At 39.5% G+C, this 26,114-nt stretch overlaps 4 protein-coding genes across 10 annotated transcripts in view; 3 read left to right on the forward strand and 1 right to left on the reverse strand.

Annotated features, from left to right (window-relative positions):
* Positions 1-931: 931 nt before the first annotated feature.
* cd247l (CD247 antigen like) lies at positions 932-12,215 on the reverse strand. The gene is made up of 8 exons (XM_027005224.3): positions 11,740-12,215; positions 7,810-7,907; positions 7,661-7,711; positions 7,290-7,370; positions 6,965-6,997; positions 3,333-3,386; positions 3,182-3,211; positions 932-2,747 (listed from the first exon to the last, which is right to left on the reverse strand). The coding sequence occupies exons 1-8, from the start codon at positions 11,795-11,797 to the stop codon at positions 2,670-2,672; spliced, it is 483 nt and encodes a 160-aa protein (XP_026861025.3). The 5' UTR covers positions 11,798-12,215; the 3' UTR covers positions 932-2,669.
* A 2,222-nt stretch (positions 12,216-14,437) lies between these two features.
* Positions 14,438-18,403, forward strand: lamp1b (lysosomal associated membrane protein 1b). 2 transcript variants are annotated; one of them, XM_081720767.1, is made up of 6 exons: positions 14,438-14,719; positions 15,328-15,503; positions 15,924-16,046; positions 16,419-16,485; positions 16,578-16,745; positions 16,845-18,403. In XM_081720767.1, exons 2-6 carry the CDS (start codon positions 15,447-15,449, stop codon positions 16,982-16,984), a joined length of 555 nt encoding a protein of 184 aa, XP_081576893.1. In that variant the 5' UTR covers positions 14,438-14,719; positions 15,328-15,446; the 3' UTR covers positions 16,985-18,403. The 2 variants fall into 2 exon arrangements, with proteins under 2 accessions (XP_081576893.1, XP_026860980.2); XM_027005179.3 differs by having other exon boundaries at positions 14,440-14,826.
* A 1,440-nt stretch (positions 18,404-19,843) lies between these two features.
* commd6 (COMM domain containing 6) lies at positions 19,844-22,030 on the forward strand. 2 transcript variants are annotated; one of them, XM_027005180.3, is made up of 7 exons: positions 19,844-20,163; positions 20,446-20,504; positions 20,656-20,721; positions 20,813-20,889; positions 21,214-21,382; positions 21,478-21,630; positions 21,755-22,030. In XM_027005180.3, exons 1-7 carry the CDS (start codon positions 20,148-20,150, stop codon positions 21,803-21,805), a joined length of 591 nt encoding a protein of 196 aa, XP_026860981.2. In that variant the 5' UTR covers positions 19,844-20,147; the 3' UTR covers positions 21,806-22,030. The 2 variants fall into 2 exon arrangements, with proteins under 2 accessions (XP_026860981.2, XP_026860982.1); XM_027005181.3 differs by lacking the exons at positions 19,844-20,163; positions 20,446-20,504; positions 20,656-20,721 and having other exon boundaries at positions 20,807-20,894.
* A 1,699-nt stretch (positions 22,031-23,729) lies between these two features.
* The window catches only part of tbc1d4 (TBC1 domain family, member 4), a 31,268-nt gene continuing 28,883 nt past the window's right edge, over positions 23,730-26,114 (forward strand). For 3 of the 5 annotated variants that reach the window (XM_081720759.1, XM_081720760.1, XM_081720761.1), the window contains exon 1: positions 23,730-24,867. In XM_081720759.1, the coding sequence (XP_081576885.1) occupies positions 24,475-24,867 (393 nt within the window). In that variant the 5' untranslated portion in view covers positions 23,730-24,474. The remainder of the gene's footprint in view (positions 24,868-26,114) is intronic. The other 2 variants (XM_027005210.3, XM_035522851.2) reach the window with 1 other exon arrangement.

Genomic DNA, 26,114 nt, shown 5'->3' on the forward strand with positions numbered 1-26,114 from the left:
AGCCGACAGGCTTCTCCAAAGGACTTGTGAAGTGAACCCCTCGTGGGGCTGGGTGATGTTTGTTAGTACACACTGAAGGGTGGCCTGCACACACTGCAACCTGCTCAGGATGAGCTGTCTGCTCTCTGGACTCAGTGTCTTTGTCTATATGGCTGTAACAAGACAAACCTTGTTTTTACGAGTGTTTCTACCAAAAATACATCTGTCGGACCACTCCAAGGTTATGTTCATGTTCTGATGCATCAAGAATCCAGCGCACTCTGTTTTTGTGTCGTTTGCAAGATTTTGTCGCTCTTTCCAACATCTTGTTTGACCCTTTTGTTTGACTGATCAGCTGTGCAACTATGCATTGTCCTGTTTGCCACTGGGCTGTGTCTAGGTGACACCACTCTGTACCAAATGCGTCTTCGACACTTCGCTCGACAGCTTTATTCTGGGCGTAAGGTCGACAGATGTTACAAGCTCTATCCCAAAGCAAAAATCCAAATATGAAACGTTTGACAGATGCAGATACCAAAGATTACTCTGACTTTTTAATTTTTTCCTCTCTTCCTCTCCGAGCCCTTCAGCATGTATATTAATGAACAGAACCCAGCTCTGACTTTAGTCCTAACCTCAGTAATTCCAAAGCTTAGATGTATATTTTGGTATTTTTCTGAGATACTTATTAAAAAAAAAAAAGCAAAAACAAAAGTTTGTCATTTAAAATTTCTCATTTCTTGGATGTAATGCTCTTTTTCTGTCACAGCATGGAGTTAACTGCAGAATTGTCTTATTCTTAGTAGGTTAAACAAATAGTATTTTTATATGTTTTGCGTGTGTCAATGTATGTGGTATCAGTTTCACTGCCCGAGTTTCCATTGTTTTCTAAAACGGATGAAAAACAGGATTTTTTTTTTTACATTTTATTTTATTTTTTAAAAGTCATGTACATACTGCTTCAGTCATGAACTTTATAAGCAAGTTGTTCTGTAAAATGGTTATTCACATTTCATACAGCTCAAGGAATGTGCCCCACCCCCCCCAAAAAAACCTGTCACATACTGTACATTGTACTCCTGTGTCTCTTCTGAACTCTATTACTCACTGTTGTCATAGTGATGGTAATTTGTTGGATCCTGGGTGACTAATAACCAGGACTACAGTGACACTCCCACTCGGTTACTGTAGGAACACATGCCAATAACTGGACTCTAAAATGGCTACATCATGGTAGCTTATAACTGAACGAGTGTGTAGAATCACGAGTATGTGAATCAGGATACATGGTAGATTTGATGCATTTGTCTGCTGTATTTTTCATTTATATATATATATATATATAAAATGAAGATCTTTTACTGTAACTGTACAGTTATTTTTTTTGTTTGTTTTGTTTTTTTTGTTGTAAACATCATTAAACCATTTTCCAAGTGTTTTAATATTGAGTGTTGCTGTCTCATTTCATTTATATTTATATAATAATTCTGTTAGTAGCCTTGACCAAAACTGTGGTGCTAAAACAAATTCTGGTAACTGCCCAATCAGGGGAATGGATCATGTGTTTGAGCGTCAGTAGTCACTCTGAAGTTTAGCTGCTAACTACAAATGACCTTTCTACCAACAGTTATGATTGGTCCTTGTTTGAGGCCGTATGTCCTCTTTAAATGTATTGGTTGCTTCCAAAGCAAAGCCAAAGACTTGGCTCTATATGAATAGTATAGCATCAGGTAAACCATGTACATTTGGTCATATATTCAGTTGCAAAATGAACGTCAATATAGTAAAATTAGCTAGGAAGCATATTTACACAAGTAATTACATGTCAACAATAAATTCAGTTAAAAACTTTAAAAAGTTGTTACTCAGATAAGATCTAGCATAACCCTGGGTTTTTAGTGCATGGGAAACCCTCCTTCACTAATGCAGCAACTCTTGAAGTAGCACTCTTGCTCTGAGCTACTTCAGAAGTCACTCCTAGACTGAAAAGTACTTTCAAGAAGCAACTTCGATTTAAACTGTTACTGACTGCATATAACATGGAGAAAAAGCCTTGCATCTCTTAATTGTGCAATTTATAAGTAACTTGATTAAAGCCATCCGCTAGAAGAAAAAGCCAAAACAACAACAAAAAGAAATCAAAATTAAATAAATTTACAAATTCAGCTATTTTGCATCAAATATCCAGTCAGCAAGTGCTTTTATATTTTCGGGCCAAAAATATTTTACAGTGCATGAGAACCATGGTCTCTGAACTATAGCACCATCTGTAGGAAAAAAACCCAGCTAGGCTGCTTCAAATGGGTAATAGGTTTAACTGTAAAATGATATAAAATGGGTTCTTAAATGTCCGTCAACAAATGACTGACCTCATGAGTCTCACGTGCTCAGTCATTTGCTAAGTCATTTGCATAATTGTCTTGATTGGTTTAGGTAATATTCAGTTGTTCTTTTTAGATCAGGTTAAAGTGAAACGTTTGACCAAATATACACTCTCAAAAAGCTAAATATTGTCCTTCTAGTCAATTGCTTAGGCAAGGAAATGCAAATTTACAGATAAGATCTAACTAGCAGCAGCATCTTGCGTCATGTTTTCCTTACGGTGAAATGTGGGGAAATGGTCACACGGTAAAGGCAGCAGGTGTTGGGCTCGTCCCTGCGGAGCTCAGAGCAGGCCTGCATGCAGAGGCTTAGCTACGATCTGGTAAGGGAGGGAGGGGCTCCATCTCGATGGCCTCGGCCGCATCCTTCCTGTTCGCGCTGTGAGACTGGAGGGAGAAGTCCACATGCAGAGCTCTGTTAATGGCACTCTCCAGACAATGAACTGCATGAACGCAGATGGTGTGCCAAAGGTCTTCAGGCTTTTGCTCATTTTATCAGTCACTGCGAATATATTTTGGAATTCTAACACTTTTATTAATTCAACTATAAAGTTTATGCAAATGTATGGATCCCCATGGTCCAGTACTAGTAGTAGTAGTAGTAGTAATAATAATAATACACAATTAGTATGTTTACTTTTTCACATTATTTTCTATTTTGGATTGAAATTCTGCTATTTTGTTTAGGCTTCTATTGAAGTGATAAATGTTATTATAACAAGCAAACAAACAAGTAAACAAATAAATGAAAAAATCTTGCACAGATAAACACTTGTATAGCCCTCTTAGAATGTAGAATGGATCTGTTCATTGCTACTGACCTCTCTGGATTTTCTCTTTCCTTTGTGGAGCTGGGGAGACATACACACAACACAATGTAAATGGTGTTCGCCAACTTTAATCCAATCCTTCTCTAATCCATCCATGCTGTATTAACGGCATGAAGAATAATCAGGCTCTTTGAACACATACCTTGTTTTTCTTTTTTAGCTCTTGATAATCGTCATTTGATGGTGTCCTCAATGGCTGTAAATGTAACAAACATTTATTTGTTTCCCCACCTACAGACTCTTGCATTGATATAAACATCCACTGAAAGCACTTTTCATGGATAAATTATGACTTGTAGGCGTCCACAGGCTGCCTGTTTACAGAAAACCTGTGCTGCGAAGTAATGAGCTTCATTGTGATTATCCAGGTGTGAAAGCTTTGTTATATTGGTGTTAAATATGAACCAGTTCAAGGGTTATTGAAGGCAGAGAGTAAAGCCTATTTAGGTCAGAGATGAAACAACACACTCCATGCAAGCATGTTCACTGATTAATCAATGAAATAGCAGACGTGAAGGTGAAGTAACATGCATTAGTAGCCTTGCCGTCATGCTGAATCAAATGCTGAAGCCTCTGCTTCAGACATAATTCCTCTAATATGCAGTGGCAGGATGCACATGAAAACCACAACCCTCATGCATAAAAGTTCTCTGCAAGTAGAATGACAATGTATACAGCAGTGATCAGTAGCTCGAGGCTTCAGCCCCGGTAGTCATAAATCAAACATCAGTATACATACATTCCTCGTATTAATTAGTTAATCAGAAGCAAAATAAATAAATAAATAAATAATGCTAATCAGCATTATCATCATCCTCACTGATATAATAAGTAGCTTTATATTTGTGGTTTAATGTGGTTTCTTGTGTGAACTGTATTTTTCAAATAGTATAACTAATAAATAAATATATTTATAAACTAGATTTATTATAATAACAAAACAAAAAAATCAATATTACTATTTAATTTTTGAAAAAACCCCCCACCATAATTTGTTTGTAAAATGTTTTTTCCTAAAGTCATTTTGCTAGTTATGTTCAGGTGTAATTTTTCCCCCCCCATTATAATTGGATGAGTTTTTAAATATTTTATAATTTTATTTTACTTTCATAATAACACTTTTCCACAGGATGTAAAAAAAGTTCATTTTCTCCAGTCCACCTTTTCCATATCAAAGCGACACTTTCCTGTAATGTATCTTCTGGCCCGAGTGCCAAAGGGCGTGGAGCAGGACGCACAGACTCCCTCGCTGATGTGAAACATTTATTAACACAACATACGAATAACAGTGGCACTCACACGCAACATTACCGACAGACATCAGGTAAACATAGAACTAAACATCGACTACATACCTGTTTTGACATACGGGAGCAGACTAACAATAACCAACACAATACACAATACACACACTAACAGAGGTTTAAATAGACAACGAAACAAGACGTTAAACCCCGTACAGGTGTGTGCAGTCATGAAGGGTGTGGTTACACATGGGGTGAAAGCCCCTGCACAGGTGTCCCGTGACATTTCCGTAACGACGCTTAACTCAGTTATGGCTCTGCGCACCAGCTTGTTCAGAACTCCGATCACTGTTTAGAGACTCCAGGCAAAATGAACAGCCTCTGACAAAGGCAAACTGCTGCAAGATTTAGGTACATAGATTTCTCAGTGCTAATTCATCTGTACAATACCAGTTTTACTTCAGTAAGTCATCCAAATTTGTTTCCAAAGATAGCCATAAGCACTATGGTTAGATCACGCTGCACAAGCAGGCCTGGGACCAGAGAGGCTCTTTGTGTAGCAGGTAACCAAAACATGTTTTTAAAATTTTATTTCAGAGAGGCTTAGCTTGTGTGCTGTCAAATCTTGCCCAGGCTCTTGAGTCAAAACTGACTTAAAATCACCTAAAATCAATGCAGTTTAAGTATGCAGTCAGAAGAGGTAAACAGACCCATAAACTCAACTATTAACATTACCATTACAATCTGGGCTAGCCCCAGAACAACAGAGTACCAGTATACATGAATGATCAGGAAGTAAGAAAAACGAGAAAAATAATTTAGAAACATGATGCTCTTAATATATAAACCGTAATGCTGGTTTGTTGTGAGGAGTAACAATGAGAAATGTTTTTGAGATAAAAATGGCTTATTAGCAACATAACTATTCATTCTCTCTCTCTCTCTCTCTCTCTCTCTCTCTCTCTCTCTCTCTCTCTCTGTCTGTGTGAGGGGCACCTTTCTACCTTATTGTTCCTCAGTTAAGCCATATTAATTGAGACACTGCAAACATTAAGCCACTGTTCTATATCATTCCACAATTTATTTATTTACTTAATTCCTTTATATATTTATGCTGGCCTACACGACTGTTAGAATAAAGACCTAATGACACAAAGTACATTTTTTTCCAGACAGAAAAACGGAAGGGACTTAAAATAGATGCGAGATGTTAAAATAATGCGATCAAGCTTGATGCATTCTATGTGAGATCTAGCCATGCATTTTATAATCGACTAAATATAAGAAACAGAAGTAAAAAGCAATAAAAATATAAGTAGACAGCTTTTTCATATCATGAAAATTAGCCAGCTAATATCTTGCAGTTCTTCCCCGGCCATGACCAGTCTAGGATACACGTAGATAGGCAAAACACGACTATAAGCGCAAACTAAAATGCTGTGGTTTTCTGCATTCTGTATTTTAACATTGTGTTTTGTTTTTTATAGCTCATCTGCCTCAAGTAGTAACTTGAGATGGTGGGAAAGTGAAGCCAGACATCATAGCCTAAACGTATTTTGTTAAATTGATATCTATTCAAGGGACATTTCACTGTGTGTAGGCAAATAAGTCAAAACTCACTTGCCAGATAAACTGTGTAAATCTACAACTTGAAGCTGTAATCAGCACGTTTTATGCCACTTAGAACCTTTCTTAGAACCTTTAGGTGGTGCTACTGTTCTTTAGGTCTACCGAAAACCAAAATATTCTGCTTCATAATCTGCTTCACAAAACCTTTAAAAAAAAAAAAAAAAAGCAAATAAGACGACGCAGATGGCAAAAAGCTAATAGTTTATTTTAACATTTTAGAAAGGCACACACGTGTGTATTATTATGAATGCTACTATTATTGTTGTTTCTTATTATTATATATTCGATACTTTTCAAGAAAGCTGTAAATGAAGTGTCATGACACTGCATTCTTACTGCATTCTAGTGCTTATATTAATCTAGTGCTTATATTAATTATTAATATATTAATAATTAAGAGTCATGGGTAATGCATGGGTTAATCCCCACAGGCATGGTAAATAGCACTGGTTAAAACCCTGCAGCTAAGGCCAGAAATAGAAAAATGGTAGACAAACCCAGTAGATCACATTACATTACAATGTTACAATTTTTATTATATATCTGGAGAAGATTCAAGGCAACTGCAGTGTACTGTAGTAAGAGATGTACAGACTTTCAAAATTGTAGTGAAGTACACAAGGTTTATAGAGAAACAGGACATTTTGGACCGAGATCATTCCTCAGCTGTGCAAGCAAAGTGTTTTTCTGTGTTTCTCTAGAAACATTGTGTACTCCACTGCAATTCTTTCTCTATTTTATGTTTGGAGTGGGGGGGGGGGGTATTGTTGCCCATACACACACTCTCCAATATTAAAACCTTCTGTCATGAAACTAACAACCACTGGCATCAAATTTCACTTTGTAAAACACTGAATTTTACAAGTTAAGCTTTTCAGAGTAAACAATTAGGTCTCCTTACCTCATAATGGCCTTCACTCTGCTTTGCTTGATTCTACAATTAAAATAATGCAAATACATGAACAACACGGTAATCTGTGGAAATACTAAAGGGATATTATCACCTTAGAAATGAGAAATATTTGCCCATGCTTGTAACATCAAGTTGATGTCAACTGTCATGAGAACAGGACGTCAGTAGCTTATAGTGTTGTTATTCGTTATGAATGGATTATATAAGAAAAGATAAAACAGTTACTTAATGAGTACCTGCTATGTGGAACATGGTACATTCACTAGAGAAGCATAAGGCATCATGTCCTGCATGTCCTGCATATTCTGCTCACCTGTCTGCCAGGGGCTCTAGCTTGGCTGCTTGGCTGGTCCAGGGTTTGATAGTCATCACTTATCTGATTTGTGTTCAGACCCTAATAGATACAGATAATATGGTGGAGGATACGCACATACACACACACATACACACACACGCACGCACGCACGCACGCACGCGCACGCACGCACACACACACACGCACGCACGCACGCACGCACACACACACACACACACCCCATACACAAGTAAATATAAAAATGCTGAAAATACACTGAAAGCATATAGTCAGGTCCTTAATCAGCAGTGCATTTATCTCTTAAAAGCAAAGACACATGACCGCAGTTAAACTATTGGAGGAAGAAAACCATCCAAGCAGTAACTCACTGTATAGACAGGCTCGTTTATCACAGGGTTTTCTGGCGGTAGTCTTGACAACTAGAATGTCAGAGAGCAAAATATTTAGACAGTAGACCACCACTGGTGTGCTTTTGATCTACCTTGCGCATTGGCAAATGTCTGAACAGTAGTCCCACCTTTATTCTGAAGTATAGTGCAGTGAATACAATGCAGTAGAGAAGCAGGACTGCATCTAGGACGTAGCAGGTGATGGGGTCACTCCAACTCATGGCCTCTGCAGAGAAGTTAGAGGGTAGTTGTAGTGTAGCCGATCACTACAGCTCTCCTATAGATCAATTCAGCACTGAGCCAAAGTAACTATTAATAGTATGCAAAAGGAACATTCTCTCTTATTTCCTCTGGTAAGGACATACATGGTTCCAAAACTATATCCAGTATGTTACAGTTTCAATTCTAAAAAACATCTTTCTTTGATTTTTTTCAGAGTTAATAACAGATGTAGGAATAAAAAATGAATGAATAATGAAAATATAAATCAAATAAAAGAGAAGAATAAAATGTTTGTCTTTATGCTCGAATAATGTAACAGAAACAAATAATTTAAAAAAACAACAATTACAAATGTCTAGGACATCCATACTGAACTCTAAAGTTAAAGACTTCAGTGATTGTTATTACCAAAATTCAGTGTATAAATTTAGCATGTATACCACACTGCAAAGAATGCAGGTGAAGTTTTAAAATTTGCTCTGAAGTGGTCCCATTGGGAGCCAGATCCAAGCCCGACCATGTGCCATCTATGGCTCTGGGTCTACATTCACTCATTTCCCTGCAAAAGCAAAGCACCAGGCTGTTTAATGAATACTGGGTCAGGTTGCCATGTACACTTATTCAGAAAGTTGTTGGACACGCAAGCCAAAACATCTCCCTATTATTCTAAAAAATAACACCATCATGCCGAGACTTCAGAAGGCTTTAACAAGGTGTTGTACATTGGTACAGTTCACACAGTATAACCAAAGGGTCTGCTGACAAAGTAAATAAAATGCATGAAAGACATTCTGTCTTATTAGTAGATGCATGTCTTCCTGTTAGAGATCTGGCTGGGGCATCTATACTCTGTGGTCTAAGTGTGAATGTATTTCAGAATCTAGTTCAGTGGTTTCTCTGTTTGAGGTGTGGGCTAGAGCAAGGGGCCAGAGCCTCTCATTAAGGCTAGATGCATTTTATGGTCACTGTAGATGGAGCCGCAGGTAGATGGTTTACACATACAAGCGACCCTTTTTGTACACTACTTAGAATAAAAATGACACTGGATGATAGTTTTAGGATATCTCTGCCGTCATGGTTGAAGGAGGACGATGTGCAATGGTGATGCCCAATAACTTTAATTAATTTAAAATTATTAAAATGTGTCCACTTTCCCCATATTAGGTCAATTTAGACAATCTTTGAGGTCATAGAAAAGTGACAGAAAAACTTCAAAAAGGCTTCTGACAAGGGCAGAAAAGATGCAGATATTCTTAGTCTTTCATGCCACACTCTCATGGTTACAGAAACTGCTCTCAGCTCATTTGGAATGAAGTAGTCCATGAACAGTACATTCGATAGCTTTCAGAGGTCCAACATGGCGGTAAACATTTGCCTTATGGAATTATATAAAACCCATTTAAAATATGAAATGAACCAGACTTGCATTTTTAATGAAGTAAAACCTTCATATAATGGTTGTAATGGGAAAATTGAACTATGCTACACATAAAGACTATAAATGAAGACAAAATTGTGGAAGTTCTTAAGAAGGGTGATCTAAGACACAAAGAACCTGAACAAACAGAAAGGTTTATAGCAAAGTGTTTTAAGTGCACACTCAGTTGGAACAGTTGTGCACTGATAACTGCTCTGACACATTATACTACTAATCCAGTTTATGCAATAATTGTTATATAATGAGATCCACATGACACTCTAAAGTGTTATGCTTTAAACAACAAAATAATAATAATAATAATAAAGACAGATATATAGAAAATAGAATATAGTGTCACACCGCCGACCTCCGCTAACGATATAACGGACTACAACTCCCAACTCCCATGCGTCGCTTCATAATATCTTCATCAATGGACTATTGGATCCACCTGTTGATTTCTTAGCCCTATTTATACCATGCCTCTGTCACTCACTCTTCGCGAAGTATGCCGTTCTTTCAGCGTGTGCATACCGAGCGTTTACTACACTTTACCGGTTTCCTCGATGCCGACCTGTTTGTTTTGTTCCGCTTTATTGCCTTTGCCCGCTGCCTGCGGTTTTGCCTCCGGTTTTGCCTCCCTGTCTCTCCAGTTTTTATCTGCACTGTCTTCGTATTGGTACTACGGATGTCGTTTGGATTTGTCGTCTTGTATTCTCTCGTTCTGACTCTCTTTCTGTTACTTACTACGTCCACGGGTTACCCCGCTAAGAATAAAGAAGCTTCAAAGTTGTTCTGCCATGTTACGTGGAAAAGCCTACACATTTAGCAAAATTCTTATTTGGAAGAATGCAATGATCTATTTATCAGATGCAGACCCCACATCCTTGTTGCCTACATTTTGGAATTTGGTACTTCACTGTGCCATTGGTCTCAGGAGATCACCCACAAAGCTTTTGTTTCATAAAAGCCATTTTACATCAAAGGAGTTTTTTCAGTGGCAAAAAAAGTGTAGTGACGTGAGTAAACGAATTAAGTTACAGTTTTATTAGAGCTAGAACCTAATATGGTCATCTGATTATCTGGTGTCATCTAGTCATATTGTGAAGTCAACTTGTGTCTTGAACATGGAAAAACGGAAATGAAAAAATGTATAGAATATGAAGGCCTATATTTTTCACAATATGAATATTGTTTTTCACTGTATGGTGTATACACAAATATGTTTAAACCAATGGTAAATTATAAATCATAATATTAAATAGTTATATTTTTTCAGTAATGAATTGCTAATTACCCTTTTAAATGTACTTGCTCATCATTGTGAGAAAATGTATCACAGACAGCAGGGCACGGAACAAACCACACCAAAGTGTTCTATTCTTTTGACTTCAGGGAATTTCATATTTTAAATGAATTAAATGATAAAATGATCTAAATTGATAAAATCAGTAAATAAAAATTTGAAAATTTACAGGTAGGCTACACTGCCATCATGTTAAAAATCAGATTTGATGTTATTAGACCTCTGAAGCACTTACCGTCAACTACCTATAGACTTTTCGTACTTTTTATTTCAGTTTTACTTCACCTATTTAAGGTTAACATTCTCCATTAACATGTAAGGAAATACCAATGAAAATAACAATACCAAAATTCACCCTGAAAGCTAAAAATAGCATCTGACAGATCAACATTTGAAATCTAGGTTACAGTATACTGCAGTTGAAAAGGCTCAGTGCATGTATGGCAAAAGTCAGACGTTACATTCATAGAAGGTCTTTGAAGATTTTGGTGTTACACAACTTGTTTAAGGTTAACATTCTCCATTACCATGTAAGGAAATAATGCCCCCCCCCCCCCCCATCAAAAAAAAAAAAAGAAGCTAAATATAGCATCTAACAGAATCTGAAATATGTGCTGTTTATATACTAAAAAAGCTCAGGGTAACATTTTTACATACTCTGTATTTTTCACATTAATGAGTGTTATACACTCATCTCTAAAAACCTCTGACTTGCTGGCTTGGCAGCAGGTGCTCTTCTCCTTCATTCAGAAATGGAAACTCACAATAAGTCTTTGTATCACAAAATGTGTACCAGATTAAATCCTGCAAAATTATCCCAGTGGAAAAAAACAACAATTTTGTACACTGCATTTTGTACACTGATGTGATAGTCTGTGGGTGAATAACACTACAAAGAAGACTTTTGCAGACTTAGGGATCCACAAACATCGTACTCCCAAGCAACATTACTGCATGCATTTTTATGAAGAACACCTCATGAACACCTATGGTCTGAAACATTGCTTGGCAGTATGATGTGAATTTGCTATGTTTGCTAATTTTATCCGGCACCCACATGCTGACATGCATGTAGATGGTGTTTAACTCCAACAACAAAATTTCTCTTACCTGCAGAGGAGACCGATAGGGCCAGGAACAGCAGGGCATCTGTCCTGAACACTGCCATCACATTCCCTGGCTCTCCAGAAATAAGGAGTCTTGACTTCCTGGTACCTGGTCTCACTGAGGGGACGTAATCAGCACTGCCTTGCACTTCTGTCTGCTTCTCGAAGCCCCTTTGCTAACAGGAAATGGCCCCAGCATTCAGATGTGTTGGGTGGTGAGTGACACAATTCTGAAACACCTATAAACTCCCATTTCATCATCATCTGTCCTCTCATCTCACTACCTTTTCTCACCAGCATTTCCTGTTTATATACCAGTCATACACACCATGTCTCTGCTTGTTGCACGTGTGTCATTTCCCAATTTCAGAACTTTGGGAAGAGATTTGTATTGTGTATTGTGTTTGTATTATGCAATATTCTTTTTTAGGATATGTTTTTATTTGTGTCGCATGAAGTGGTTTAGCATATTTCAGATACTCATTTCTTCCAGCCCAGGGTCCATCACTCTTATATGGAGGGTAGGATGACTTTAGTAAGCTACAATAAAATCTGTATATTGTATTCTAGCCTACAGAATGGGCGAATGCTTATTTATTTTCCAGTATTCAGTCCTATTCAGTCCAAAGGTGTAAGTTAATTTAACTGATTAATTAATTCAGTTCTGCTTGGTACCTTAATGCATTTGGTTGTACGACAATTGTGTTACTGCATGTTATATAAAACTCACAGAAGAGACCATTTAAGGTGCAAGGCATCAAGGAACATGCACCTTATCTTTCATCAGATCAGTTTTCTCCTTGAGATGTACTGATGGCTCCTTATTCTGATCAACTTTCACCAGTCCGCCATCATTCTCTACACACGCCGTACTGTGCAGTATTCATATGTAAGTGTTTCTCGTAAGCTCACCTCCCTCGCTTGTAATGATTAATAAACATTGGATCAAAAGGTGAGAGAGAGATAGAGAGATATAGATAGATCAACAATTCAACAACTCTCCAAAGAATAGCAAGCGATTCGGAAACTTGGAAAAAAAAGGGTTCCATTAAATTATAGTTGGGTAACTGTGGTGTGCTGTAGTAAGAGATGTAGAGAGATTAAAAATTGCAGTGAAGTACACAAGGTTTCCAGCCAAACAAGACGTTTCAGACAGAGGTCCTTCATCAGCTGTGCAAGCAAAATGCTTCTCTTATAAGCTGCTTGATTGTTTCTTTCTTATAAAGGTCTTTTCTCCATCAACTACAGACCCATCCTTATCACCTGGCTTAATAACAATGTCACTGATTTTGTTTATATTTTTTAGTCTTTAGTGCTTGCACAGGTGATGAACGACCTCTGTCTGAAACGTTCTGCACACACACACACACACACACACACACACACACACACACACATTAATTTGTGCTCATTAACAATACAAAAATCAGCACTCCAAGTTGTATTTTGTTTTGCATTAAAATATGCACATAGGCAACTGAGTATGTAACAGCAGCAAAACAAATTGGACAGTCATAACATCAAGGGTGGAACAGCAAGTATTTTCAAGTGTAACACCCCACCTTGTGGTTAGAAATCGCGATAGCATATTTGTACATTAACATATTCGATACATATAAATATGAGCCGTCTTAGCAATAGACGACTACAATAAATCCAAAATACATTTATAGAGGAATGTTTAGCATGACTGAAACAACTTGTCACAGGTATTAAACAAGCGTAAGAAGCATTGAACAGATCATTATAGATAGCATTTTCTGTGCAGAAAAATGCACTCCTTCGTGGTCTAACTTTACTAGTAGGCTAAATCCGCGAACAAGTTTACACTTGCAGCATTTGACAGACGCGGCGTCCGGGGCGACGTACATTATCAGTATGCAGGAGCAAGTTTGTCTCTATCTCCATCTCTATTCCCTAGCAATAAAATTCGGCAGGTAGGCCTACTTACGTAGGTGAGTAAAACCGAATTCAAATAAACTGGTAAGTGACACCGTCTAATAATCGCCGGTGCACTGGTGCTCATAAGAACTCGGATATCTTCAGACTTCTCTTCATTATTCTTACGAACCAGCAACACCTGAAAGTGGGCACAAGCAGGGCTCTGAACGGGGCAGGAGGTTACGGAGCAGCTGTAGAGATATACGAGGACAGAAGGCTTCAAGGCCCTGGTCCTATAGCCATCCCCCTCTCCCTGGCAGCCGGTTGCCGCAATCATTTAATCAACTACAAGGGAGTACAAAATCCAGGACCGGATTTCGAGGTCTAGATTTGAATCCCACCGTTCTGGAATATGCTAAAATGTTGGGACTTTTCGTTCATTTCTTGCCTTTCTTCTCGGCGTCAGCCGCCGTGACGACAAAGCAAAAGATATTGTAGTCTTATTGGCATCAGCATCTTTCTGATAGTCACGTCTGATATGACTATAGTTAGAGTTACATATGAAGTAGAGCTGACAAAAGGCTTAATGCGTTTCGGCAGTTAGGCTAAGTCATCTCCACCTAGATGTTTAATTTCAGAAGCCACTCATATTGGTGGATTTAAGCACTGTCAGTTTATCTCACCACATGATTCGCCGCAGAACTGGGAAGGTTTAGTATCATTACTCCTACATTTTAACTGTGACACGCTTGAGTTAAAGGAGTAGTTATGCGCATGCTCGGAGTGGCCCTGGTTAACGGAGTAGTTCTGCGCATGCTCGGGGTGGTCCGGGTTAACGGAGTAGTTCTGCGCATCTTCGGGTTGTCCTACAGGTCACGTGATTAGGTAGTGATTTCTTCCCGGTGAGCTTGTGAGACCGTCGCCGGGTAAGAGAAGAAAACAAACCGGAGTCACGCGGATATACGCGTACACCAGAGCACCCTCAAGGAAAAGAAAACCTACTGCAGCCGGTTTCAGATCATCGCTAGCTGTTCAGTAAATATTTGCGTTCTGTTGGTTGAGGAGCTGGTCGTCCTAGCCGAGGTGCCTCCTGCCTGGGCCCGGTGGGTTGTGATTTAGGCGTCTTCTGTTCGTCTCTCGACTCGCAAAATGATCCCTTCCACCCGAAAACAGCCTCTGCCCGTCGGAGTAACGTTCCTGGTCGTCTTAGGCAAGTGACCGCGCAATATGACAGCTGGCCAAATGGAATCTCCGCTTTGATGGAACGTGTGATGTTATTATGCAACCCTGTTTGGTAACCAGATAGTCAGCTAGCTAACAAAGAGGGGCTTCGGAACAAAAGGGAATTTTGGTAGTCCGTAGTTTGGAAAGATATCGTAGCTAGCATATTACTGGCTGTTTTGTTTAAACATTCGGAGAGTCACTCGTCTTGACGTCTTGCGTGATAATCAAGATGTCGTTCCTGCCCTGTTGTTCAGTGTACTGTAGCGTCAACATTGTAACATTACCCTGCTAAACCATTAAAAAACAAAGGCAGTCTTTTGTATTTCCCGTACATTTATAAACGAAATGGTAACTTTGAAAACTGAATCAGTTTTCCATTTGCTCAGCTCTTAAACAGGTAAATGGGGAATGTATGACTACTCTACAAGCCAGTCTCCCCTGGATACGAGGAGAAATGATGTTAATACCAACGATGTTGTCGTTACAGCTGTTGCATTACATCCGAGTTTCTCCAGTGATGTGACGGCCACTTACTCTCCTCCATATCCCCCCTCACCTCCAGAGCGAGGGGACTACAATATTACGAAAAATGGCACGAGCTGCTTAATGACACATATGGGGCTGCAGCTCAACATCACGTACTTCTCTCGCACCCAGATTAAGGTATTCATGCTCTCTTAGTCTGGAGAGGTAGAACTTTCTGTATAGAACTGTAACAGGCACTAGAGGACTCTATGGTTTATAAAGGACACTGTTTGAATAGTGAGTTTAGTTTAGCACATTATCAGCTTTCCAACATCATCCTCCAAAATGATGGTGGAGTCACTGGCCAGCAACAGTTTTGTTCAAAGGTAAAACTGAATAACAGTCTGACACGTTATGGGGCTTAATGGTGAGAGGGGGTCATTGTCATGGAGTTGGCTTTCTAGTTTAAACTGACTTCAGAAGAGCATATTGGGGGTTAAACAGTTTGATGTAAAAGGCTTAAATGTAGTCTGACTTGAGAGATGAATGTTGTGTAGGATAGGAAACCCTATACTGTGTGCCCGATAGAAGAGATCATAACACCCTTTGCTTGTGAAGGCTATTCAAGAGATCGTAAACCTGCGCCCGAACATGACCAAGCACTCTGGATCCTGTGAGGCTGACCGTGCAACCCTCAAACTCTCAGAGGAGAACACTAACCTGACATTCATCTTCTCTTTGGTCAGTCCTAACACCTACTGTCACAATTTCTTCCCAAGAATGTTGTATGATCTTTATTATATTCTAACCTAAGCACTTGATTTACACTTTCCTGATCTGGTCTGTTATGTTGACATCTTTTCAGTTTCTTTTTGGGTTGACAGTCAAGGCTTTTCATATTCATGCATTCATATATCATGTGTAAATAAACCAGTATACTGTTACACAATTCAGTTTGTGAGAGAGAAAGGTAGGATGTATAAAGTCACACAAACACCACCACTACATGAATATCTACAGGACATATTCCTCTGAGCAAGGTGCATGACACTTTGTTGTTCTTGTTATAATATTTTCCTCCCTGGATTTCAATTGGTGCTCATTATCTTACAGAATTCTACAACTAACATGTATCACCTCAGTGGACTGGAGCTCTCAGCCAACTTGTCAGACATGGCTCGTAAGTTGTTACAGAGGAACTAAATTACATCACTCTGGCCGAATCATAGTTGTTTAAATGCATTGAATGCAATGATCTTTGTCTCCCTGCAGAACCGTTGATTGTTATCAATTCTAGTCTGGACTACCTGAGAGGAACTCTGGGCCACTCTTACATGTGTCGTAAAGAGCAGACCTTCTACGTTGGGCAGAATTTCTCGCTCAACACCTTCCAGTTGCAGGTGCAGCCATTCGGAGTCACTGGAGATCAATTTGGAGCAGGTAGGATTTTGTAGTTCTCTACTCCTTTTCTAATTTATTATTTTGTACTCTGACTCACTCACTCTTTCTCCCCTATGGCTTATGTTCTTTCTCTTCCAGCTGAAGAGTGTGATCTGGATGAAGATAACATGTTGATCCCCATCATCGTGGGCACTGCTCTGGCTGGCCTGGTGTTTGTCGTACTCTTGGCCTACTTGATTGGGCGGAAGAGGAGTCATGCTGGCTACCAGACCATCTGAACCTGATCTTGTGACCTTCCAAGCCAGAGTGTGCAGCCACAATCAGTGGACTCAACAACACCACAAACCTGCCTGGTCCTCCACTATTCTCACACTACCATTATCTCTGCTGCCTAAGGTGGACCTGTATCTTCTGGACTTTTAGTTGTACATAAAAACAGAATAGAATACATAATCTTGTGCCACTCGGGACAGACATTTTGGAGTGGGTGACATCACCACTACAAGGTCTAGCATTCAGGTCCTAGATAAAGCATAGCTTAGGACTAAAACTTTCTCTTAGTGGAGAATCTCCATTCAGAGTGTGGTTTTTGACAAAGGCTAAACTTTGGGGACACCATAACAATCTGCTGGGTCAATGATAAATGTAGGGGGAATTCATATCTAAAAGGGAGTACTTAACATGTTCATTGCCCCTGATCTTCTAATTAATGCTGGATGTCTGGATAGAGATGGTGCAAGGTTGGTGGTCTCAAAGCCCCAAACAGACAAGCACAGATCTGATGAGTGTAGCTGTCAGTTTAGGGAGTTGTTTTTGTTTACCAAGAATTAAGAGAAATGCAAGTGCCAGCCATGGTCACTGTTTGTTGTATACCCACTGAGATGCAGGTGGGATTTTGCTAAGGCAGTGGCGTGTTTATGCACAATTGCTTAAGAGGCTCCATGTCTCTGGACTGAAGCAATTTCCTTAACTTCTTAAGATCCCATAGTTATTCAAATGTGCTTCATGCAAGCTTATACAAGTCTTCTCTTTCCTGACCTTTTGGCATTAATTATAGAACAAAATTGTTGCAAGCAAACACTTGCAGCAAGATGGAGTTGTAAAGAAAACCAAGCATTTTTTCCCCCATATGTAGCTAAATGTGGCATGAGAGCTGGCCTAGGAATATTGACAAGTTGATCACATTATATGAGCAAGGATCATGTGCTTGTCATTTAATGCTGTTTGCAAACAATTTAAGAATATATTAACAATCACTAAATTAAACATTTTACATGTAGCTCATAAGTTAATTAGGTCATTAGTGAAGTGTAAAATTCTTACTGTTAACCATCAAGACTGCTGCCTCCTATCCAGCATGTTTAGGACCTGTGCACATTAGGGAAAGAAGAAAGGGAGAAATTTGGGCACACTGACATGAGATGGCCATTCAACTGGAGGTTTTGTTGAACACTAATATTACAGGATTGTTATTCTATTATAGAGGTGCTGTATAATATGTGATGCTAGATCTGGTGGGGAGGGGAGTGGTGGTGTTTAAAAGGTACAATAACTAATTGCTCTAAAGAATGCACTGAATAAGGAGTATTATAACCTGCATTTGTGTTTGTTTTTCCTGTCTCTGCCCCTGTTTGTTGGCCTTGGTGTGAGATACTGTGACAGCGTGTTGAGAATAAAGATGTGTTCATGTGCCATTACATCACAATTACTGTTTGAATATAGGATGTGTTCATTTTTAAGTTCAGTAATAAATGAGAGGAAGAATAGAGTTTAATTGGTCATTTATAATGGGTAATGTATGTAGAGTAGGTGTACATTTTTAAAATGTGCATCTTACCAAGTGTTTTGAGGTGAGGAAGACCTGGCACACAGGACAGCAAGGGCAAAGGTCAATCTCAAAGACCAAATATATGTTGTAAACATTTGACAAACACTTGGACAGGAACGGACTACAGTTTCATAAGCCAGAGAAAAGACTTCCAGAATTGATTATTTGCATGTCTATAAATTGGTGTCAGGTTGCATTTACTAATAGTTGAACATTACACATTTAGAAGCCAGAAAGATAATACTAAATTACAATATATAATTTAAACCACTGACCAAGAGCAAAACCTGTACCTAAATGAAAATGAAAAATTTAATAAAAAGGTAATTATGCTATAATTTAAAGGGATGACACTCAACCGATGACCCCTTGGTCATCGGCCAAATTACCTGACACACTGACTCGTCGGCGCTTAGGAACTTACTCCGATTGTGATGAAAAAGCTGACCTAGGCTAATAAGGAATTGTTTGCGATTATTAAAATATATAAATTATCCTGACAATCCATTCTGCTTGAAATGTCAGAGATAAAGGGGAGACCAATCTAGATCTTAATCTCCATTTTAACGGAACTTGTCCGTGGCCTGGTTTGACAGATGACCTGTAGGTCAACCGATTACAAAACCTCAGTCCATTATGCACATTTCCAGCACCAGTTTCCTACCGAACAACGCATACAAGCCAATGCCTGACTAGCACAAAATTTTGCTGAAGCAATTTTAGCATTGTTCTTCCAATAATGTGCATGAGTTTGACTGCCTACAAGAGGAAAGAGTTGTTTTTCCCCAGCACATTAGCATTTGACCAGCATTCCAGAAACCTTAAAATGTTGATTTGATATTAAAAATAGATCATAGTCAACATATTACGTTTAGTTTCTGGTAGAAAGCGTTAATGCCTAGAGTTTAAAAAACTGAAACCATAAATGGCGTCAACAGATGGGGCTACAGATTCAGTGATGGCAACAGGAGCCTATTCTCGTGTGCCCTCCGTCTGTAGCTCTTAGGCTAACACCGGTATGTTTAATTACATTTAGGACATTTAGGAAACCGTCACCATCTATTTTGATAAGCAAAAGAAGGACTTTCGATAGCAATATTTGTTTATAAATATAATAACTTAATAAAAGGGTCCCGTTACTCAGACTTTCCTACAGCCATTGCCACTTTCCTAAACGTTTCCTAAACGACACCTTTACGGACTCGGTAGTTAATCTAGGGAACGCTGTGACGTTTACGGACTCGGTACTTAATCTAGGGAACGCTGTGACGTTTACGGACTCGGTAGTTCATCGAGGGAACGCTGTGACGTTTACGGAAATAACAGTTACGTGTTTTCAGTGAAACTGTCGACGGTCGTCGGTTTAGCTAGGTTAGCTACCTAGCGTTAGAATAGATAGTTAAATATATATATTTATATGTGTAGCTGTATATAAACATTACTGCTTTAGAGACAGTGGGTGACCCTTGTTTTTTTTTTTATATAAATGCATACAACAAACCTGAGGTTGTCGAGTATTGGATACTTAAAACTTCTCAATTTGGAAAGGATTTGCTGAATGTAGATTTTGTGGTACAAGGCTAGTTGCTAACTAGCTAGTAGCAACAGTTGGAATGGAACTGTCTTCTGGTGAGTTGGAAAGCAAGCTAGCTCTGCAACTTAGTTCAGTATTTACCCTCTAGATTTTTAACTAAGTATTGACTAGCTAGCCAATCTATTTAGCTGGCTAACAAACCCGCTTGCCACACTTTCGTAGTGTATCGTTAGCTGATTTATCATCTTTTAAAGATGAACTTATGGCTACGTTGTTGCTCGAGGCCCCTGTCACTGATCAAGGGGCGATGATGGCTGGTTGGCTTGACGTTAGGATGATCGCACTTAGCCTACTAATTCAAAACACTTGAATTCCAGACGTGGATACCGTGGTTGAGAACATTGGAAACCTGCCATCGGAGCTGTTTGCAGAAACGGTATGAACAGAACATATTCTGCGCGTTGTTGCTTTAGTTTATAAGGCTGTTCTTGTAGATCCACGGAATTATTTGATTCATTATCACCACATGTTTGGATGGTATGCTTCTGTTAAGGCTACAGATTCTGTTGTTATTTTTATCTTTATAGTGTCATGAGATTCTTCTTCATCTTCAAGGACAGCGAAGTGTGACAGATTATGTTGAAAAACATCACGTAAATGCTTGCATCACAGTTCTCTCTTTACTAGCGTTTTATACAACCGTGCATAGTCTTCCATAATGACCTATCTGCTGTTTTTCAACAGAGACTTAAAAGTGCTGGAATAAATCTTGAGAGCAAAGCTGTTCAGGATATTATAAGGCTCTTGTCATTTAATTTTAGGTAAGGTACGTTTCAAATTTCAAATGGTATTCAAGCACATCTTAAAAAGCCACTGGGTGATATGCATGAGATCTGCATTCAAAATTGCAGAGACCAGCAGATGCATAGAAAACGATCTTTTCAAATACAATATTAATAACTTTTCAATAAACATCATGCTCTCAGGCTATTTTAACTTGTATTTCAAAAGTGTATTTCATATTGACTTACATACATGGCATGGATTATGTTGGTTTGATAATGACATATGTTCTTATGATTTTGTGAAATCTATGCCACATCTCATTTGTGTTTGACAACACTTCAGTAACTGATTTCTTATAGATTGGCCGCAAGGAGCAACCTGAATGCCGATATTCTGGTTACTAAATTAGGTGAGGGTAGCAGTAAATGGTCCAAATCGACTTTGCAAGTCATGCACCATCTGTGGTCGGAGCATGGATCTCTTGTACAAGCACACCAGGAGGTGCAGGCCATGGCCAGCATCGGCCAGGTAAGTCACTCGCTGATATTGCACAGAACAAGACTGTAGAAAAAGAAGCCCAGTGGCATGACCAACTGTGTGTAACAAAATGTCTTTAATCTTAGCTGGTAGACATACAGTGGAAGCTGGGAATGGCTGTGAGTTCTGACACATGCCGGTCCCTTAACTCCCCATACATCTCCATCCTGATGAAAATTGCAGATGCTTCTGGGGAGATTTCTTACAAGTCCTTCGAAATGACGGTTCTCCAATTCCAGGTTTGCTGTCATTTTAGTTTCAGTTTCATTATTAAGCAGTAATCAGATATGTGTGGGCCAATGGAATTTACACATTTTTCTTCTTTTTGTTTCTTTGTTTCCTTAATTTTGTTTGTACTTTCAGAACTTCTTTAGACAGTTCAAGGAAATGGCATCTGTTATGGAGACTGTTTAAGAATTCTGCTTCATATGGCCACCATTTTTATTCTGGACTGTAGAACCTTTCAGTATTGACCAACTGTTTACACTCAAGCTGGCTTGTTATTTATTTGGGATATTTGACAATTGTAGGATATTTGCCATTTTTGCACTGGAATGTGCTTCATATTTCCAGAGCAATGTGTGACAAGCAGTAAATAAAGTAATAAAGACGTTTTTAAAAAAAAAAGAAAAAAAAAAGTGTTTGCTTGTAACAATTTCAAACATTACAGACGGTAGGTACACTGTCAATTAATTCCAGATGGTTCATTTTTATGTAGAATTATGTAAAAATGTAAAACTTAAATGGTACAGAGAATTTTATTGTGTGATTGTCACTAAACAGTTTCTCTTTTTAAAATTAATTATTTTTGTCACAAAGCTTTTAACATGTTTATATTTTTAACAGACATTTAGTACTACAGTGATTACAGTGTACATCTATATAAGTGCTGTAGGTTTTTTAATTTATTTGTTTTTCGAAAGAAGATAATTACAATTTTCTGATTTAAGGTAGCATGTCCACTACATAAAAATTACAGCATTTTGGATTACAGATTTCCAAACAGCAAACTGCAGCATCATCCACTCAGTCTACTCAAATATTTCAACTAATTATTGCAATTTCCAGTTGGTTTTATAGTATTGAGAGGTATTGGTTGTACCTGATTGCAGTTACAGATTTCTCAAAATAATGTTTTTTTTAAAAAGTAAACTGCATTCACAGATCTGCAGTAACATGAAATTCACGTACAGGGAATGATTTTATCTTTACAGATCATGGCAACCCAGGAAAAAAAAAAAAAATTCTGTACATATGACTTATAGCCATCACTTTTTATGACATCTAATATATTTCTGGAAGCTCTTTGCAACTGTTACATTTTATACTGAGCTCAGTCATCATTTTTTTTTACAGCTAGATTGAGAGAACCGAACTGTGAAAGAAAACAGATTGTTGGATTTGGATTTTTGTTTGCGGTGGCTCAAAGGGTGCACCTGGAAAGCAGCTTCTGTGGTGTGGTAAGCCACAGCGTGCTTCTGGTGGGGTTACATGTACTGCGTGTTTTATCTATTTATGGGAGTGAGAACACTTGCATCTGCGGCATCTGGTTACAAGTAGGGCAGAAGTAGCAATCTAAGTTATTAGCACAGAGCTCTCTGATGGGAGTAAAGATTACCTGGTTGGATCATGAAAACAAACTTCTCAGGATACATGTCAGATTATTCAAATGCTTGAATATAGTACCCTTCGGAATTATTGGTGACTAGTTTACAAAAAAAGTATCTGGGATTATATGGTCTGATATGGACACGAAACACCTTAGCTGTCTATCAAATAAGTGTCAGGCATGCAAAAAAGGAAGTAATGCCACCTGAAAAATAGTAATAATGGGCTCTTTTTTTCCGTCCAAAAGCATCGGCAATGTTTTCTAGAATATATAGCACCATGCATTCATCATATGTGAGTTTCTAGGTCCAAATATTTTTCTGTCTTGCTTGCTTGAGTTCTCCAGCCAGACAGCATTTCAAAGTATACGTCCGAATCTTCGTGAAAATTGCTAATTGACCACAGAACCAAGCTTTCACCATTGAGTCATTATCATGTATGCTCAGTATAAGAAAAGCTACACTGATAATGGTTATTTAAACTCCTAAATCAGTGAATACATGAAAACTCTAACTTTTTAAATTAAACTTTCTGCCGTTAGACACTCGTTTTCCAATTCCTCAGCATGGATTTCCTCTTCAGTGCAAGTTTAAATTTAATGCAAACGTAATACAATCTCCTGTCAACAGTTATTCAACCCATTTCTCTTGAAAGTCAGTTTCAAACAGGCTAAACGTAATATATAACAAACTAAATGTGAAACCGTACGATGGGTTTAAGCGCTCTCGTTCATTGACTACGTTTTCGAGCACCTTTGCTCTACGCTGATTTTCACACGCGTGTTCGCTCGAGCCGCCCAGAGGCCCGTGCGAGACGGCGAGGCGTGCTCAGTCACGTGCGTTCTCTCCACCCACCCGCCCTGCCACCGCCAGGACGGCGTTCCGTTCACGTGCGGTAGAGTTTTCACGCCTATTGCGTAGCCGTGGCCACGCCTCCCCGGGGTGAAGACGGCGCGAGTCTGGCGCTGAACACGTACCTGAAAGTCGGTTTCGCGTGATTCAAACAAACAAACAAACAAACTTAAGTGCGAGCGGCGACTGCAGAGGAGGCTCGCTCCGTTCCGCGCGGTGCGTCCTGCAGAAGACCGGAGACGCTGGCTGTGTGTGCGTGCAGCTCACGCCTCCGACGCCACGTTCTAGCGGACAGCTGCTTAAACTGGAACTGTTGAACTCCCGAATGGATCCCTCATTTCCCTCAGGCTGCTCGGTGTTCGCGGAGAAACTCGGAAACATCCCGCGTCTTGCGAAATGAAGCTTATTACGTCCAGGGAGGCATGTCATAACTTTTCCGATCTTTAACCAAAGATTGTTTAGTGTGAAGTGGGGCTGCGTGTTTGCGAGACCCAGTAACGTTGCACCGGGTCGCATACGTGGGGTTTCCACGATTCGAGGCGGTCTCGCTGAAAGTCAGCCGTGGGATTTTGCAGCGCACGCGAGGGAGCGGGTCCTTTCTTTTGTCCTCGAGCTGAAAGGAGGATGGAGGGATCCCACGACAAAGGGAGCAATCGTTACCCGGACAAAACGTTCGCCCTCTGGTACCTGGGGTGGTCCTCCCTAGATAAGCGGACTACGTTGCCTATGATTCCATGGCTTGTCGCCGAGATTCGCAGGAAAAGCGAGAAGAACGAGTCGGGTCCCGCGCAGGCTCGAGAAGTTCAGCTGTGTTTAACGCCGCCGCTGATCCGCTGTGTGCCTGCAAACAGCAGCAACGCGTCCGTGTTCATATTCGAACACAAGGCGCAGTTCATATCGAGGTTTATCCATAATAGCCATGACCTCACTTACTTCGCATACCTCATCCGGAGTCAGCCGGACGATCCGGAGTCGGAAATGGCATGCCATGTGTTCAAAGCGTGCGACCCCAACCAGGTACGTAGCCTGGATGCACTTGTCCTGAAAACTGCTGGACACGGGCTCTCTGGTTTTCCAAGTGCGGTGCCTTCGCCTGTCGTTTATGACTGCAAATTTGTTTCACAGTCACGCTCAATAGGAAATATACACAAGGGTGAAAGTATGGCAGTGAACCAAGAGTCTTGTCATTCACGGGTTAGCAGGCCACACACACGGTGCAGAGGGTTAACGGAATGTACACATCAAAAATTAAGAGCATAACCCGACCGATATATTTATTGTAGATTTATTTAATAGTTTTCCTGGCAATTTAGAAACGAACAGAAAGGAGGGTCTTATTCGTCACTTTATGTAACTGAGCTGCCATACATATTCAGATGAACTAATTGCGGGTCGGCCATAATCTACCATGTTATGTCATAGCTGTTACCAGCTGCAGTCTTCTGGATATTTAGAAGACTAATGGTGCGACTCTGCAGAAGTTGTATGTGAACAGGCTGCAAAAATGAAGTATGAAGATTTGCGTACGTTTGCATCCAAAGGCTGTTTTGTACTTTCAAAAAAGATATTTTGTTCAGTGCAAGTTTCCTGTATGCAGATATGCTTTTGATCTGGTCGCCTCTGTGAACTTAGCTTTAGGCCATCTAAAAGGTTGTTGACACTTGTATTGCGCACATGCAATTGACTGTAAAATAAGATTAAGGATAATTGAGGATTACTGAGGATAGTTTTGGATTCACTAAGACTATGGCAGTTATCTTGAATTTCTATCACATACTGTTGCAAATCACACAGTATGGAAATTTTTAAAACCTTCTTGTCCCATTACACAAGAGTATCCTTGTTTTCTTTCCACAAGTGCTACTTTGAGTTTGATGAATCATATTAAATGGAAATTATAATAGACCTCTAATACCCTTTGGGTCAAATAAATTTTTATCCAGATGTGATTGCTATGTACAAAGAGAAATTTCAGGTGATTGGGGCCATGTTGAGCACATGGCTCACGCGTCTGCCGTGGCCTGAATGGTGAGTGAACATGAGTGACACTGCCTTCCTGCAGTGTCACTGGAGAGTGGCTGGAGTGCATGCAGCACTTCGTAGGACCCATGCGCACCTCGAGGCTGTGGCGTTATACAAGAAAAACTTGCTGGGTAGCCCGACGTGCAAGGTGGAGCGAGAGGAATTTCTGCTCGCCCACCTCTCGGCTCAGCTGCTACATTTACATTTAACAGCAAGTGGCCAAAACCTCCAGAGACTACCTC

Source organism: Electrophorus electricus, chromosome 9 (assembly GCF_041902795.1).
Source record: "Electrophorus electricus isolate QZ-2024a chromosome 9, ASM4190279v1, whole genome shotgun sequence".
NCBI lineage: Eukaryota > Metazoa > Chordata > Actinopteri > Gymnotiformes > Gymnotidae > Electrophorus > Electrophorus electricus.